This window comes from Anoplolepis gracilipes, chromosome 15 (genome assembly GCF_047496725.1).
Source record: "Anoplolepis gracilipes chromosome 15, ASM4749672v1, whole genome shotgun sequence".
NCBI classification, from domain to species: domain Eukaryota; kingdom Metazoa; phylum Arthropoda; class Insecta; order Hymenoptera; family Formicidae; genus Anoplolepis; species Anoplolepis gracilipes.
The window spans coordinates 4,635,606-4,654,879 of record NC_132984.1 but is presented as its reverse complement, the minus strand read 5'-3'; the positions used below and the strand labels follow the sequence as shown (position 1 = coordinate 4,654,879).

At 32.4% G+C, this 19,274-nt stretch overlaps 1 protein-coding gene across 3 annotated transcripts in view; it reads left to right on the top strand.

Moving 5' to 3' along the window:
* The window catches only part of Nlg-4 (neuroligin 4), a 263,720-nt gene that overhangs the window by 212,770 nt on the left and 31,676 nt on the right, over positions 1-19,274 (top strand). For all 3 annotated transcript variants that reach the window (XM_072907336.1, XM_072907338.1, XM_072907337.1), the window contains one exon: positions 6,439-6,566. In XM_072907336.1, the coding sequence (XP_072763437.1) occupies positions 6,439-6,566 (128 nt within the window). The remainder of the gene's footprint in view (positions 1-6,438; positions 6,567-19,274) is intronic.

The following is a 19,274-nucleotide window of genomic DNA, read 5'->3' as shown; positions in this document are numbered from 1 at the left end:
GTGCGGCCTTTAAAACGGTAAAGTATAAACAATCGAGGACACACTAATTAATAATAATATGATATTTAAGTGTCTTTTTTAATTAACATCTTTCTTCAAAATAATTCTAATTAATTGAAAAATAATACATCTACAAATTGTTTATTTCTAAAGAAACGTGCCCTTTAGGTTACCATATCGCCATTTGGATTTTTCCATCAAGAAATATATTATTTTTATATTTGCCGCGTCTCTCTTTTCATATTTTATTCAACATTCTTTTCCGCACGTGTGTTTTGTGCCTCCATTTTACACTGTACGCGTTATAACTTACACACAGACAGGTCAGAGAGCTTGTGGTGAATGTCGGCTCGGCCAGGTGTGACATCAAGGTCCACTGGGCTAGCATAGATCCCCGATGTTAGTCGGCATTTTTCCAAGCGACTTTACGTAAGGGGATTAAAGCGAAATCGAGCTTTAAATTGATAGACAGAGAGAGAGAGAGAGAGAGAGAGGGAGGGAGTGCCATTGATCGGAGCTGGTTTCACTTAAATCGCCGATGATGCATGCTAACTGGCAGTCGCGCCCATTAGTGATCGATCTCCCAAGCGGAGATTGTCTATAGGTCCATACATGACCATACGATGCTCGTAATTGACTTGATCGGCATAACCAGCTGTTGTGTCTGGCGTCTTTCATCATTCAAACGGAACAGCTCGCCAACAGATGTACGATAAAAGTAACGAGCTACTTATAGACTTAAATAAAAAGAGCCAGTCCTCTAATAAAGATTCAAAGTTCAATCTCTTCCTTTCAAGGAAAAGTGTGTATAATTAAGCTATTATTTATTTATTATATATGTATATATTTTTCGCACGTGTTGTGTGAAGGAGATTAGACGATTTGCCGAAAGAAAAAGTTTGCATATCAATTTTTTCTTCTTTTTTTTTTTTTGTAAAACATGAGAGATTGTCAAATTAATTGTACTTTACTTTCAAATTTTTTTTGGAGATAAAAAATACAAAAATATGATATATTTGAAAAATTTCGCGTTCTATATATCTTGCATTGAGGAGGATTAGATTGGATTAATCAGCAATTTATTGCTAACTCGCGAGTTGAATGTTAAACGCGCACTTCGAAGATAATTTAATTAAATTTATAATGATATATTAACTGATAGAGATCCTTTTACACAGTAATGTGTCAGTGATACCGCGCATATTTTATGCGCCGGTACAATGGTCGCGGCTCATAATTTATGTATCGTCGACGATGCATTTTCAGAGAAACGGCATTACATAATTCATTGAATTTATACGAGCAGGATAGCAAACTCTGTATAGACTATAACGTCATAAATCATCGTGACTTGAAACAAGAAAAAACGAAGAGCGACAGCAACGTCGTAATATTTTTCGTCAAGAATTGTTTTGCAATGAAAAATAATAGTTCTCGATCATGTAAATTGAAAGCGCGATGCATATATTTACTTCAATTCAAACATATTCAGGTATACGAGTATAATTGAGTATATAAAACTTGACTGCGTCAAATTTCTCTCTCTCTCTCTCTTTTGATTAGAAAATTTATATTTATATTTACATTTTCGTTAAATAGACATTTTCTGTTTTTAATTAACGTGCAAATTTCTTTAAAAATGTCACTGTATGTTTTGGAAAACTTGCTCGATTGTGAGAAAAAGAGAGGCCAAAATAAAATTGAAATTAAATGTCTCGAGATTAAAAGGCGCAATTTTAATACGTATATATAATCAATATTTGCTTTACAACTTTTTTTCTTAATTTTATATTTAGAAACAAATTGTTTTGAAAGTTTTGAATTGCGATGCACACGTCACACGTGAGAGAATCGCTCGGAGCATTTATTATCGGGGCGGTTTATAATGTCTCGTCACACACAAGCTACGTGGCAACGCGAGATGCAACGCGCGCGCTCTCTCTCTCTCTCCGCGCGAGGGGTTGTGCATTATAGATTATTGTTATCTCCGTTGTTGCGCAATCTACATATATAGTTGTACGTTATCCGACCGTCTCGGCATATTTCATCACGAGCGCATTCGCGGCAGACGATTGCAAACACGTCATCACACACGGAGCATCCGCAACGCAAAGAGCGATCAATGAAACAAATTTTCCATCTCGCATCACCTTTTTATTCTCTCCGACACATTGTGTCAAAGAGATGCGTTGTTCTAAATGATTTTCTTTCAATTTACAACTCTCTCAATTTTGTATCAATTTTCTTGCAAATGTAGCATTCCACGAGATACTACGAGGTACCGGTCTTGATATTATTTTGTCTTGTTAAGATAAGATTTTTAATTAGTTGTCAAGATTATTGATTTTTAAAAGAAGCTTAAAATATTTTTAAAGATGAAAGAAAAAAGTTATTATAGGTATTATAAATTTAAACAAATTTATTTAGCAAATAAAAACATGTTTATATTAATAAATTTGGAATTAATTAACACAATTATTTAACTACACAAAACTTTATAAATATTGTGTTTTAACGAATGACAAATAGTAATAATTATTATATTATAAAGATTAAAAAAAGATTATTTTAAACAATTGATTAACATTAGATAAAAATTATTAATAAAATCGACAAAACAATAAAAAAGACGAGGTTTTTGTTCAAAATAAATGAACTGAAAGTCAAATTAAATTTTCCAAAATCAAAATCAATATTTTTATGGGTATTGCTCTTTTGAATCTCGTACAACTCTATACAAGCTCAATTTTCGTTTTACAAAATAACACAATGACATTCACGGTTCAATAGTTTAGTTTAAATATAGTTCGAGACCTTTAAATCTCGATAGAGAGAAACGACAAGAATGACAGAACCGGAAAGATTCCAGATTGATTTCCGGAACGTTTAATTAATTACGCATCGTTAAATATGATGGCTTTTATTAGTCCTTTATTATCGTAAGTGATTTGAAATCTCGTTTGTGACGGTTTCGCTTTGCAGACGTAATGAGAACGGAAACCTATATAATAAATAATTGGTCTTAATCGTACTGGGAAAAGAAGTATCTCATCTCCCGGACTCGCGGAAGAAAACCCGTAGTACATTCGCTCTGCGAATACTCGAGAGAGAGATTTTCGCTCGGCTGATTCACAGTTGCTATCATTAATTGGACAGACAGCGATTTCTTCATCGAGATATAGTCCCTTTCCTTCCATTTGCCGCGTCGTAAGAACAGTGTAATCTCCGGAGGGGGGAAAAAAAAATGCGCGTCTTTACATTCGTAGGGAGGAAAGTTTAGCTGTCATATCGAAGGAACCTGTGACATATCAAAATATGTATTTTATGACAAACGCTCTCTTATTCCTGGACAATTATATTAATCATCCGTTTTCTCTCTCCATATAACACGTCACTAATATTACTTCATAACCGTGATTATACACATAAATTATGCAAATGAATTAATAATCAATTTGTTTATTGCTGACCACAAATGAATAATAATTATTCATTCGTTCCTGTATATTGATAAATACATATATCGTTGCGATTATAAAATAGATCGTATTACTGATGTATCGCAATTTGCTGATAAAATAAACGTTGATAACTAAATTTCCAAAGCGTACCAAAGTCCTTTTGCTATTAAACGAGAGAAATATGTCTAAGTATAAAACATATCGCTTACGAATTACTTGAAAAAGCTAAAGTAATTAAAAATAAAAATTAAGATACAAATGAAGAGCATAACCGAAAGAGTAACAAATAAAGATTATTTATTTTTTTTTTTAATACGCCTATATAAAATAAATAATATTAAGCCTATATAAAATAAAAAATAAAATAAAAATATAAAACATAATTGTAGCGCGACACATTTAGTTTGCAGTATAAATCAGGCTATCTGAGGGATCGCTGTTTTTACCAATAAAAATTCAAGTATGTACCGTAAAAATATCGACTCGTTTGCGAGACACGAGAGAGAACAGCTATATCCATAAAATTTTCAGTTGCTTTTAATATACGGCAGGAATTCGGCAACGGTTTGTTTTTCGTTGAAATAAAATGCTTTTTCAAGTGAGAGCTCGCGCACGTGTGTGACGGATGATATTGCTATAACTAAAATAACAACCTTATTTCATACGACGCGAATTTCCATTCTCGTGAGCGAGAAAAGCGCCTGCATTCCCATGATTTACCTCTGGCGTACGAGCAACTTTGCTCATAATTATCCGTGTAATTTGACCAATCAAACGATACGCCCTCGAATATCGCGATATCGAAGATCCACGATTTTGGTATTTATCCCCTCGCGCTCGTAAATCTATAATTTACAGAATTAATGCGCTTTACTATTCCACGCAAATATCCTGCCATACAGTAGCCATTATCGTCATTAAATTGGAAAATGATAATTTTTTTTTTGTAGCCATCCACTCTTAAAGAGGACATATATAAAGTCAAACTTATTTCGCAGATATAACACACGATATATATTTATCATAAATATTCATAAATATTACTTTACTATTTATTTTTTGGCAATATTTTGTAAATATCTTACACGCATGTTTTATATGTATTTAGAGAAAAAAAATTACAAAAACTGTATTCGACGTATTATTAAAATATAGATTAAATATTTCATAATATTTATAATAAGTAAAAAAATATATAAGCATTTGTAGTAATATTTTGCAAATACTTCTTTAAACATGCTAGAATATTTATGATTTAATTTAAGATTCCAAAAATACTTATGAAATATTTTGATAATGATTCGTTATTTTGAATATTTTGATATTTATAATATATTTATATATATTAATATATAATGTAATTAATATATTATAAATATATTTATTATAAATATTTCGAATACATTTTACAAACATTGCGTGCAGTTTTTATTGAGCGAAGGTTATATAATTTGACAGTTCGACTAATTGACGGAGAGGGTGTAAAGAAAATAGGAAATTGCACCCTTCTCGATTTTGCAACAACTTACAACAAGCGACGAGAACAAAGTCGCCTGCGTTACATACATATACATATATGTATACCTCTTCTACGTACTTGCTCAAAGAGGGTCCATTGCCGTTTGCCGTTAATGCAAACGAGGGATCAGCCCTTGCGCTACTTCCGTTTTCCGGGCAAAATGCACCACCGTGGACGCTCTCTCACGGAACCTGTTATAGCCCCAGAAACCGCGGTAGGGACGACCCGCAAGTCTTACCTCGGCTACCAACCGGGAATGCTCAAGTTCGGAAACTAGCAAACTTTGCATGTGCCACATCGATACTGAATTATGCGATACTCGTGATTCGAATTCACCTCCACCTTCACCTCAGACTGAAATTTGCCCTCTCGATTTTTAGCGAATAAATGTATTCCTCCGCCCCCTCTGTCTCTGATTGACGCGAAAAAATACTTTTGACAGTATTTTTTTTTCTCGATCTAAAACCAATATTATAAGAAAAAAATTAATAATTTAATTTTATAAGGAAATAAGATTTCGCAGAGAGCTATGTTTTCTGCTATCTACAATAAAGTTATTTAGATCTAATCATTTAGATGAGACAATTACCTTATCTCATCTTTATCTAGACAATAATAGGATATATTATCTATCAGCTTTATTACAGAATGGAAAAACGTTAAATTATTTAAGATGGATTATTAATGGATGTATCTATTATAACTCAGCTATTTAGAGACGCTTTATAATTCTTTAATATGTTTGGCTCTTACATTTGTAATAGATCCAACGATAAATTAAAGATAAGATCCAATTCAATATTAAAAAATCATTAAGCATTAATTAAATGCTGAGTTCTACTTAATTATAATAATTATACATATACAACGATTACATATAATAATTTTGTTTTCATTTTTTCTTTAATTATTTTTTTAAGCAACGTTATCTTAAAATTATTTAAATAAGATGCTTTATAATTTCATCTGCCATCTAGATAAACTTCAAATAAATCATTTTTATCTTATCTGGGATAAAATTTTATATGTCTAATCTTAGCTTTATATCTAGATAATTTTGATGTGAAACGACTTATTATTAATTAAATGTTTTCACCAACGTCACTTAACTTTAACCTTATATTATTTTCTGTTTAATTTTAGAAAGAGATTTAAGATATAATGTTATATTATAATTAAAGGTAACTGTGGTATTAATAAAATTTCCCATGAGAGAAATTGTATTTTTATTTTGATATCAATATTTTATAAGAAAGTTTTCTCTCTTTTCATATAATAAATTAAAAGAAATATAAATACGATAAAATGTAATAAATATTTTATTTACATTTATTATAGTACATAAACAAATACTTGATCCTAAAGATATTTTAGACGTTATTATTATGACAATATTTATTTGAATATATTATATATCTAGAGTAGAGATGCTAATAAAAAATTCTTGTGATTTTACAGAAATCCGAATATTATTGATCATCATGGAAGAAACGACACTCTTTTGCCAGCTAGTAGAGAAAAGAGTCGATTTCGCAGTTTGTCCTGGGAACAGTACGATCCAGTGCATCAAAAATACTTGGAAATCGGTGAGTAACGTGACATTTATATAATTTTATAGTAGACATTACGCGATATATATCTAATATAAATAAATAACCGTTTAAACTTATCACAGAAATTATAATAAATAGAATTATTAAAACTTGCCTTAAATTCTATCTACGTAAATAATATCTAAAGTAATATTTCTGTGAATGATAAAGAAGCAAAGATAATTATCTGAATTACCGTTGAATTTTATTATCACATCAAATTTCCAAGTTTCTGACGTTATATCATTTCTTGTAAAGTAGCTGAAGTGAAAAATTGAGAATTAAAATGAGGAGAAAAATAGATCCATCGATTATTAACTTTAATGAGACAGTATCTCCAACTATCGAGCCCTTCGAAACTTGTGATTCTCATCGTATTTCCGATTCAATTCATCTGATTTGCCTACTCCGGACGTTAATAATTAGCAAAATGCTCAAAAACTTTTCGTTCCCGTTTATCGGAATTAAATTATCAGTATGCGCGAAGCGAATGCAAACGGCTGAAAGGAAAAGAAAAAAAAAAAAAAAACACGATGGAAACGCTCTTCAGCCCCTCGGAGCAAATATCGAGACCGCCGTTCGCGGGAGGGAGGTTGACCTCGAGAGCAGCCACTCGTCCTTCGATTAGTCTTCACTTGGAGGTACATACAGAAGAAAACTGGCTCTGGCTGCCGAGTTAGCTCGAATTAGAACGGGTCAGATCCCGGGCGAGCTTTCATCGTTTCGTACGTGAGGGAAGAAAGGACGGGAGATGAAGTGTCGCGCCAGGAACACGGCTTGCCACTCGTGTGTAGCTGTCCGGAGCTCCGCGGAAAGAGCGACTGGAGACTTTCCACCAGGGCCATTTTTATTGTGTGATACCGCTGGTGGTGTGCTCGAGCACGTCGTGGATGACGTCGAAATGAGCCCTTTGACCTGTAAAAGAAAAAGAAAAAAAAAGAAAAATTCGCGTGTCTCATTCCGTATAAGTTAACGTGACCGCGCGAAAAATCGGACGCCGGCGTTAATTACTTCCTCAATTTCTCTAACATCGCAGAGGATAAGGATGTTATATATCGCTACGGCTGTCATTACCTACCCAGACAGCACGAAAGATTTATAATAGTTATTTGAATATTTTACAAACACATTTATCAAAATATTTTGTACATATATTTTTATAATCTTAGATTGAACAGATTTATCATAAATTCCCCAGCAAATATTTGAGAAATATTACAAATGTTTTTCTTATTTACTCTTTAAGTATGTAAAATTATATTTTTTATAATGTATTATAACAATTATATTTTTATAATTATTACTATGTAAAATATTTAATTTATATAGTTTATTTTTATAATATGTCAAATACAGCTTTCGTGAATTTTTTCTCTTAATATATACATATCTAAAATATGTTTAAAAAAATATTCGTGTAACATTTAAAAAAATAAATAGTTAAAAATATTTACAAAATATTTATCACAAATATCATGTGCTGTCTGGGTAAAAGTTAAATAATATGACTGATGGCTGGCTTAAAATAAAAATAATCTAACAAACGATCTGATCGAGGAGGAGAATATCCGCCGTGTTATGTTGTAACAATGAAATATGTACGCTGACGACTTCAAAATAAACTCGCGCGACCGTAGAACCGGATCTGACTTGGAAAAAGATTTTCATCGAGATCGCGCAGTCATAGTTAGAGAGAGAGAGAGAGAGAGAGAGAGAGAGAGAGAGAAAGAGAGAAAGACACGGCGGAAGGTGTGCTCGCCATTTTTCATCGGAAGGTCTGGCGAAAAATCGCATTTGAACCAATAGCCTGCATTCCACGTTGCTCGACTCGAGTCGACTCGAGACGTCCGCGCGTGATCCGAGAAAAATGTGCCGCGAAAATGGAGCAGAAAGGCGAGTGCTTTCCCTCTCGAGTGATTAATTTTTTTTTTCTTTGTACCTTTCTTATCTGGCTCGGTGGAGTAAAAATCCCCCGGCTGAAAGCTGGCGGTCCCGGGCAAATGGGATTCTCACCAAAGATATCGGTGTATTATATCCAGCATGCTCCCTGGAATCGTTAAAACTCGGATTCATTTATTTAAACACGTTATTGTCGGAAAGTATAAATTAAAGAAAAAAAAAAAAGCAGGGAGAGAGCCTTGATTCTTATTACTTATTAAAAATTATTATTAAGGATGCTATTAAATGCTTAGAGTTTCAAAACAAACTTTACATGAACGTAATAACATTATTTTACTTTAATATTCTCATTTTAATTGTTATATTAATTTTATTGCGAATAATGCTGTATTAAATGTTTAATTTCATAAAATTCTTACTCTCTGTCTATTTGAATCTAATCGCAAATATCTGTTTCTGATATAGTCTCGCGAAATGTAATAAAACAAGATGATAACACATAACGGAATATAGCTGAGCGCAATTTGAAAAACGTTGAGCATTATCGATGAGTCTGTTTCGAATTTTACACAACGGAGAAATTCAATAATCTTTTGTTCCTTCGATTCGGTTTAATCTTCGATTTCCGGCAACTCCGCGGGGGATGATGGGAGCGGGGTTTTCCCAGGCGAAACGAAAACAGCAATCGTCGATTCGAGTGGTCGTTGTTTTACGTCTACGGTATTCCACCCTTGTTGGACTACCCAGCGTTCTCTATCTACTTGGCAATAGTTTTTGCCCCTTCCCCCATTCCCCTGTTGCCTTCCACCCCCTTTGTAGCTACCCCTTAATTCCCATATAAACGTGCTTCGCTTCTAGCATCGATTAACCTTCGTACTTTTAAGGCATTACTTCCGACTTATTTATGTTATAATTACTTTATATTGCTCGGAAAAGCTCGATACTTTGATGATATCATTGGATAAAAATACCATCGAATCCCGTGCTTTTTGTGTCGAAATTTTCTTGAATTGAACTTAATTTAATTCTATAGTAAAAAAAAATATCTTTTGAGAGAGCTCAGAGTGTGTACTCTTTGAAAAAATTTTAAAAAATCTAAAATTTTAATGAAATTTTTTTTATGTCCGGAGAAATCAAAGAATTCCCATAAAATTTTATTGAGACTGAATTTTTTAAAAATTCCCTCTCCTTTTTATAATTTTGCTCTTATGCTGTAAATTATATATCCATCTTTGTTTATATTAACGAAATATTAAATATGTACTACATGTTCTGTAATTTTTAATGATAAAATATGGAAACGTTATAAAACTGAAAAATTTTTATCTTGACGAAAGCTATATCGTCTTTTGCAGTACATTTGTAATCTGGTATTTAAAACTTAAGTAGCTTTGTGTTTTCATTAAAAAACACGTGCAATAAAAAAATTTATTTTAGGAAATTGCACTAAAAAAAAATCTTAAAAATACGATTTCTTACCCTGAAATTTTGATCAAAAGTATCTAGAAGAGAAAAATTTTCAAGCATTTGTTTTTACAAAATTTATGTAGACGTCTTATTAAAAAATATTATCTTTAATATCTCTCGAGGAGGCATGAATCCTCCCAAAATCTAGAAAGCAGAAAGAATGATTCCCGTAACAAATACAAAAAAAAAAAAAAAAAAAAAAAAAAATACTCTATGGGAATGCTGGAACGGCTCTTCCATTAAAATCAGCTGAACGTCAGGAAAAACGCATCTTTAATTAAAACAGTGAAAGAAGCTTGTCGACATGGAATGCATTGAAATTAGAACAACGTATCATGGCAGCAACGTACGCCGGTCGTGAATAAATTCCCGAACGATCTATCGCACAGGAGTTTCGTTGATCCGCTTGTTATCCGGGCACCATTGTTCGTAATTAAATCAGAGATCCCTCCCAGAGTGTTTCCTTTTCTTTCTCGTTGGACACGCTGAAGGGTCGTAAAGCCACGACGAGCGTCGGTTTATATCCCGTTTGCGAGATGACATTTGACACGGGTGGACGCCGTTTTCTCATAACGGGCATTATAAATACCTACAAGATGTTTCATAAGCTTTGCGATAAGCTTGATTTTCAAGCTTGACATTATTCTGAGTTTTGCTACATGTTTTCTTAAAAATATTATGTCATACAATTGTTATCTTTTTTAACATTATTTTTAGAAGTTCAACGCACGCATATTTTTGTTAAATTTATTTATAAGAAATTAACAACTGCAAATGTGCAATTATTTATTATAATGTTATTATAAATTATTTAATTATCTTAAAATTTGGTTTATGACACATGTAAAAATAATTGTCATATCAAACAGAAAGGTAAAATATCAAGGGATTAAAAATTATACGAAATAAGAAGCCAAATTTTCGCTGAAATTGTCTTGAAAAAATTTTGCCGAAAAATACATGTTTTGTATGGGAGCTGAGTAAACACCCTGTATAGAATCATAGCACGAGAAACTCGTAACAAGCGAAGCGCGGCGACGTGAAATAACGAGCTTAAATAGATTACACGAAGATTACAAAGCAAGGCTGGCCAGCTTTTCGTATGTGAGTTATGAGATGACACGTCCTGGCGTCCTAATCGATCACATAGTGTCAATATCGACACGTCTAATGTTTTGAGTCAATGATAAACTACTAGGAGTACAATAAAGGCCAAGGTATAATCTCATGATACATGTGTAAATATTTAATTAATTTACAAGCAGTTTCCCTGATAGAAACATGGAGAATCTGGAATTTTCAAAGAATTTTTTTACACCTGGAAAAATCAATTCTCGTGGAATTTTATTAGAATTTAGGGCATTTTTCAAAAGTTTCTCTTTAATAATTTTCCTTTCAAACTATAAATTATACATGTATTTATCTCCGTTTATATATTCAAAGTTTTAATATTAAAAATCAAAATATTGAATACAACAGTACATATTTTTTATTTTAAATTTTAGTGACAAAAAATGAAAATATTGTAAAATTAAAAATTTTCTCCTTTTTCAGTACATTTATAAATCTAACGCTTGAAAGTTAAATTAAGGCTTTGCGTTTTTCCTTCATATAAGTAAAATTGCGTCTGATAAAAAAATTTTTTTAGAAAATTGGAATAATAATTAGAGAAATTTCATGGTATTTTTTTTACAAGATTCGAGATCTCGTTACAAGTTCTAATACACCTACACAATGAAATATTTTTTTTACAATTTAATTTCTTAATGGTTCTAGTACATTTCTATGCAATTTGAGAGAAGAAAAGAATAAAAATAACTTTAAAGAAAACTAATTTAATTCGACTTACATGACATGTAACTGGTACAATTCAAGTCGTTCATTTTAATTCATTAATTTTTCGGCCTCAAGTTCACTATATCAATAGAGAAACGGAAGTCCGGCCTCCTCCGCAGAAAAAGCTACTCGAAGCTGCTTTCCTTCGGGCGGTTTCCTTTCGGGGAGGCTCTCTCCCTTATCCTAAGATTAAAGGCGGGATGAAACCTGGAAAGGCTTGAAGGCGTGGTGTCCCGAGACTATCGCCCAAGTATAAAGCGCTAAACAGCAAGTTCGTCCGTCGAACTTTTGAAGCCTCGCGACTTTGCTCTTATCGAGATTAGCCCAGGCCTGGGTCGGAAGTCCTACGGGAAAGTTAGCAATTTATTACAAAATATTGAAGGTGACACAAACTCTCGGCTCCATCTTCTCGTACCCTTACCTTAACCGCTTCGTGCAATAAATATCTCGGATATTGGCTTCCATCACCCTCTCCCGTATTCATTTAACTTCGCTTTGGCAAATCAGAGGTTTATATCTCTTGTAGTACAAGTTTGCGAAGAATAAATACACTGTATAAGTAGTATAAATTGATTAGGCAGTAAAAGTTTGACAGCTTTCAAGATTTTGCTAGAAATTTTCTAAATAATATTATGTTATAATATATTATTTTTATATTAATTTTATATTATAATAATTATAACATTATATTGTAAAAGTGGCACAATTTTTATCATACCTTTTGAAAATGCAATATAAGCACAGGCATTTTATTAAAATTTTTATAAGAAATAAATATGAATATGCAATTATAAATTATTTATTATTATATTATAATTTTTAAAATAATATTATTATATTATACATAATTTATGACACAAGTAAGAAATCAGACGGGTGAAACTCGGAGAAATCAAAAAGCAACGGAGTTTAACCCTTTGAGTCACAGCGGGTCAGAGACCCACCTTTTTTTTCGTAATTTTTTTATTGTTTTAACTACTTATTTATCAACAAATATCGGATTTTTTGTTGCTACAGAGTCTCTAGAACATCAATAAGTGTAAAAAAAATATGAACAGTCATTAATTGTTAATTGCAAAAATACCATATATAAACAAACAGTCAAAATTAGTACTTTTTTACGAAAAAATGCATTTTCTACTAATCTATTATGACAACAAATACGGCAATTTTTTTATAATCTTAGTACGCTCTAAAGTATTTTTCAGAATTTTTTTAGAACTTTCCACCGTATTGTTTTTGTTAAATCCTCCTTTTCTTGATAAAAGATATATAAAAAACAATATTTTCTGTTCTAAATTAAAAGTAACAGTCGTATTCTTTTTTAAATTGTTTCTCTCAAGATTTTTTTAGATCGCAGAATCTGAATCTAAAGGAAGAAAAATTTAATTTCCAAAATTTAACATAGGGATCCAATATGGTGGAAGTAAAATTTCATCTGCCATATTGAATCCGCCAGCTTGAATTTTGAAGATCTGACAACGGATTCGTAATCAGCGACCCTAAACACCCTTAATTCTTAGGGAATGGGACCCCGTACTCCAATGCTCAACCGTCAACACATTCCTTCGCTGGGAGGGGCGGGGGGGGGGGGGAGGGAGTAACAAGTTTTGCGTGCACGTAGTTATCCTTACAGGGGCCATAACTTTGCGCCCCCTTATTCTTCTTTTACTACGGTTATATTGTACCGGCGTTAAACTCACAATCTCGGCGGACCAAGTCACGTGAGTTTTAATTAAGGAAGAATATCCCCGCCGCTACTATTTCGTTCATAATGCATTGTACTTACATACGTCCGTCTCGGCCGTCTCGCTTTCTCGTATCGCGAAAAATCACATGTGCGCTTAAAGTTAAAGCTCCTCGGGAAAGTTCTTCGGCCAATCCAATCGGTTACTGTAAACCATACCGGTGAACTTTGCCTTTGCTACGACGGTCCTTTCCGACTTTCTTATGCGCTTCTTGCGGGCGACAATGTTCGTTCTTGTAAAAGTTCCACCGCCCCCCTCCCCCTCCTGCCCTCCCCTCGCTACCCTTCCTGGCGTATCGCCATAGGCGTCCGATGTCCCGCATCTATGTAAGATTTCTTCGGGAATTTACGTAATGGCAGCGGCTACAAAATGCGGGGGGAAAAAGAGATCCGCGGAAAGTTTTATCGTCGCGGGAAGGTGGAGAAACGGGAGCGAAGAAATTAATAAATCCCGACGAAGAGGACGATAGTAGAATCAAAAAGTCACGGATGTGTCGCAAATCTTGTGGAAGAATAAATTTTGAAAGCTTAAGAGTCCAAATGTTCGATCTTTAAATTATCCAGACCACATAAATTTTATATAAAGTATATACGAAATATTTGTAACAATTATTTGAATATTTTATAATATATATTTATCGAAATATTTGATAAATGATTTTTGTATTCTCACAATTTAGATTGAACATAATGATTTATCATAAATATTTATAATATATTACTACAAATATATTTTTCTATTTATATAAATATTACGTAAAATATTTATTTAAAATAGGTACTTAATTTGTATTTTATGCGTCGAATGCAGTTTTTATAATTTTTTTCTCTTAATACATATAATATATAAAATATAAAATATGTATAGAAAGGTAAGAAAAAGTATATAAAATATGTATAAAATATTTATATACTATTTTAAAAATAAAGTAAAAAGATTAAGTAGTAAATTAAAAGTAAATAATAAAAATATATATGAATATAAATATTTATAAAATATTCATCACAAATATGCCCTTTATCTGAACGCATACTTGAGTAAACCTGAAAAATCGAATGGGAAGTACGCAATTAATTCTCATCTTGAAGAAAACTGTTTGATTTAACAACTCAGTTTGATTTAAATAAATACTACCAAACATTGCAACATTTCGATATTTTCCAAATGGTATTTATTTTACCTCAAAAGTTTTGCCGATATTTTTTTTACAATATTGAACAAAATTCACTGTTACATATTGTAACTTTTAAAGAGAGAGAGAGATGGACAGTTTTAACTTAAATATATGTGACATCCCGGGTTGAGTTGTATCAATATTATTATAACGTATAATACACGCATACGTCACAGAGTTTCTTCTTTCATCCAGTTCCATCCATTTAGAAATTATCCCAAATAGTTTTCGTGTCCATTTCCGGAGTACAACTTCTTCGACTCTCGCAACTTCCCGCATTACTCGGTCGTTGAAAAACATGACAAACCCCGTTCCATTTCTCCCTCGTTAAAAATGCAGCGTTTTATCTCTAGCACTTCTAATAATGACATGGTATCTCGCCAATATTCGAAACAATTTCACCATATTGATTTTGCGCGAACGGAAATCTATAAACCTATTACGGGATATCCCATGTAGGGCATAAATCGAGTCACGTAATATCACTTGTGCAAGACAGTGTGCATGTATAGTCATGAATTACAACAGCCCTGTCTACATGCACTTTGCACTGATGCGCACGTTGTGTGTGTGTGTATATATATATACTTTATTATTTCTCCTTGTCTCTAACAATAAGTAAGCTCTGTCTGCATCATATGCGGTTTCAATTACACTTTATCATGCATTTATTATGCATTTCTATATTATTAATATATATATTGTAAATTATATATATTATTTTTGTAGAATTTTTGCGTTATTAATTGACTAATTTGTGAATTTTATAATAAATTTACATATGTATATATAACTACTTTTACGTTGCATTATATTTGCAAAAGTTGAATCATTATTTAAAACGTATTGCGGAAGTTCTGGATGAGAAAGGGTAATACTTGGTCCGGTCAGTTTAACACATAAAATCGCATATAAGCAACTGCCAAACTACCCTTGTACGATCCACTTTGGCAATTCTTATTCTCTTGGTCTTAAACTGCCAAAACAGTCCGTACAGACTTGGCGAACTCACACTCCCTCCCGGCGATATACGTATACGTGCGCGTTTCTCTTAAACGATAGAGGGCGAGGCTATAATGCACGTGGGAATTTCGATATATTACGACAGGTACTCTCGAGGAACGTCTTGGAACAACTCGATGAAGCTGCCAAATTGTAATGCCGCGAAATTATCTCGGACCGTCGAATCTCGATTCCACTTTCGCAGGACTTGCCCCGTAATTCTTCCTTCATTCTCTCAGGACTCTGGGTTGTTCTCTTCGCGAAATAGGAAAAAGGGAAAATTTATCGTAAAGGAAAAATTTTTACGTAACAAATTGATCCATTGAACTAGACCAGGGTATCTGCTCCCCGGAAAAACATGAGAAACGTGGAATTCTCAGGGATTTTTCTCTGTACCTGGAGAAATCAGGGATTTTTCATAGAACTTTATTGGAATTCGGGAAATTAAATAAAAAAAAATTCTTCTTGATAGTATTTTTATATTATAAGCATTAATAAGTTGTACAATAAGAGAAATATATACTGCATATTCTTTTTATCGTAATTTTTAGTGAGAAAACAATGAAAATGTTATCCAAATGAAAAATGTTTATCTTCCGAAAGCTATTCAGTTTTTTCTTTATAGTGAAAATTATTAAAAAAATGTATGAAAAAAAACTTACTTTAGAAATTGCATTAAAAAATTTTTTAAATATTTTTTATTTATACCTAGAATCTTGAACAAAAGTGCTTTGAAAATCGGAGAATTCTTTTACAAGATTTAAATAAATGCTCTAATGTAAAAAATTAGATTTAATTTTTACTGTGACTTTGGAGACAAAGCGACGAGATTTTATAATTTGTCTGCTCTCTTGAGCTTAGTTTTTCAAGACAAAGACCATTAATTATTATCAAATTATGATTTTTATTAAATCCCGACCAGCAGCTAAAGTATTTATCAAAAGTATGCTTTCGAAATATTTTATATATACAAAGCTTGAAAGAATGTAAAAGATATCCGCGATCCAGATGCAATTCTCGGATAAAGTTGTACTTTTCGGCCGGCGAGAGATACTTTATTTTATCGTCTCGATGAGCACGGGTGGTACAACATTGGCGGTACTTACGACTGCAACAACTTTCGTACATAAAAATAAAGGTAAGCCCGTATCTCGGTATAAAGGGGAGACACAGGGGTGGAGGGAGAGGCATCGAGTTGGAGTCTGAGGCGCCGCTGTAACTTCGTCTTTAAGTTCTCGCGAGTCCCTGCTGCAGTTTCCCAACGACCAACAGCTGCTCTGGAACTGAATGCAAAGACGCAGCCATGTGTTTCTTGTTACTCTATTCTTGCCGTCATTATATCCCGCTTCCAACCGCATCGCGGTATCGATCACTCAATTTTGTTACAATTATAACTGTTAAAACGAAAAGTTTGTTGCCCGCGGATAAAGTTGAAGTTTTCTTACAATTTTTTCGCTGCAAAGTTCATTTGCATACAATCGTTCACGTACAAACGTGTGGAAGGGCATCTGACAATATCAAATCAAATTTAACACGTAATATTAAATATTTTATAATATTAAATAATATAAATATAATGTATAATAATATATGTATATTATAATAATACGTAATGTAATATATAATAGGAAATTTTTTAATAATACAACAATATTTTTATTATAATATTAAATAAGATTAAAATAAAGTTAAATATCAAATAAAATTCTTAATTTACTCTTTTTACTTTTTATTATTGAAAAGTCCGATAAGAGGGACATTGCATTGAGGGATCGACATTTTCTGGATGCATTTAAAGTTGCAATTTAACACAAAGCTGCACGCAGGGGAATTTCAGGATTTGAACAGAACCATCGATCAATTAACACGCGGGAGTACATCGATCAAGCTGTAGCCTTTGTGACAGTTATGTAAATGAAGTGCCAATTAATTACTTAGTACGTAATGAAAATCGCGTCTTCCTCTATAGAGTTTCGTTTCTAAGGTAAAGCTGAAAGAAGCGCATTTTTTCGCATCTCAATGATTAATCAGCGAGCGATGAAACCATTCGATTAGCCATTTGCAGGTAATTTTTCACGAGTCACAACAAAATTAGTATCCTCAATGAAAGAATAAAAGAGAGAGAATTGTTATTTGCTCGTTTAATCTTGCAATAAAGAAAAGGGAACGATTGGGAAAAAAAATTTATATCTTAAAAATTATTGGATATTATAATTTTTTTATAAATAATTTTTTTTTATTAAAATCCAGTTAATTCTCTTTTCAAAATATAATATTTGCATATTTATAAAACTGTCGGATGTTATTAGATGTAATTTGCATATTTGTAAAACCGTTGGATGTTGCAACTTTTTAAAAAGTAATATTTTTTATTAGAATATTCTTAATTCTCTTTTTAAGGGATTATTTGCATACTTGTAGTAAAACGTCGATTAATGATGGTTTTTCGGATACATTGAAGAGCATAGAGATCTCGTTCAGTAGATATTGTCGAAGTAACGAACGTTTACAGCTGTATACAGCCGAACTCGATCGATTTGAATCTCGTTCGATATTTATACGTTTTTCGGATATTGCAGGCCGATCACTAGGGATGCGCGAACGAAGATTGATTAAAAATCATGGGTCAACAACTTTATCGGGTGATTACTCTGTCATGCTCGAATTCGTCTATTTCGCCCGATTGCGCTCTCGATATAACCGGCTAAAAGGTTTTCTTGCGCGATTCAATATCAATTCTCTTAAAAAACGCCCGCACAAATCTCGGAAAACCCATCAGATTGGAAGCATCCGTTCGCCAATACAAGGCTGCAGCGATGCGATAAATACATTCTTGAAAAGCTATACACGTGTCATATTCCGAAACTATCAAGTCATCATTTTTGCAAGTCAAGGGTGTCGCATGATACCAAAAAATCCATACAGTACGCGAAATTTAAATAAAATATTACTACGAAATGTTTGGCGATAAATTTCCATATTTTATGAGTGTATCAAAATTATTATCAAAATATTTTATAAATAAGAAATATTTAAAATGATTAATTATTATCAAACTTCATAAATATTGTTGTAATCTTAGAGAATGAAAAATATTACTGTAAATATTTATTTATTTTTTTTTTTTTTTTACTTACCATAAATATTATACAAAATCTATATTTAATGTATATCTTTTAGTTTATATTTTAACAATTTTATATGATTTCTTTCTTAATATATTATATATAAAATATGTATAAAATATTCATGAGAATATTTATAAATATCATGTTCTGTCTAGGAAATAGGAGATTTTTTTAAACCTTTGAAACTTTAAACGTATGTGATGTATTGTACATTCAATCCGGCCCGTTATGTAGGTGTGTATATTATAAGTTGAGAGACAGGCAATCAAGTTAATATTAAAACACACACACATCACACGGTGCACATGTCGCATCGGCTGGATTCATTTTACCTTGCTGGTTACAAAATTGAGCGTAACCAATTCTGCATTATGTACTACGCGTGTCTCCATCATGCGTATTTGACGAAACGCGCATTACTAAACGATGCATGGCTCTCCGTAGGATT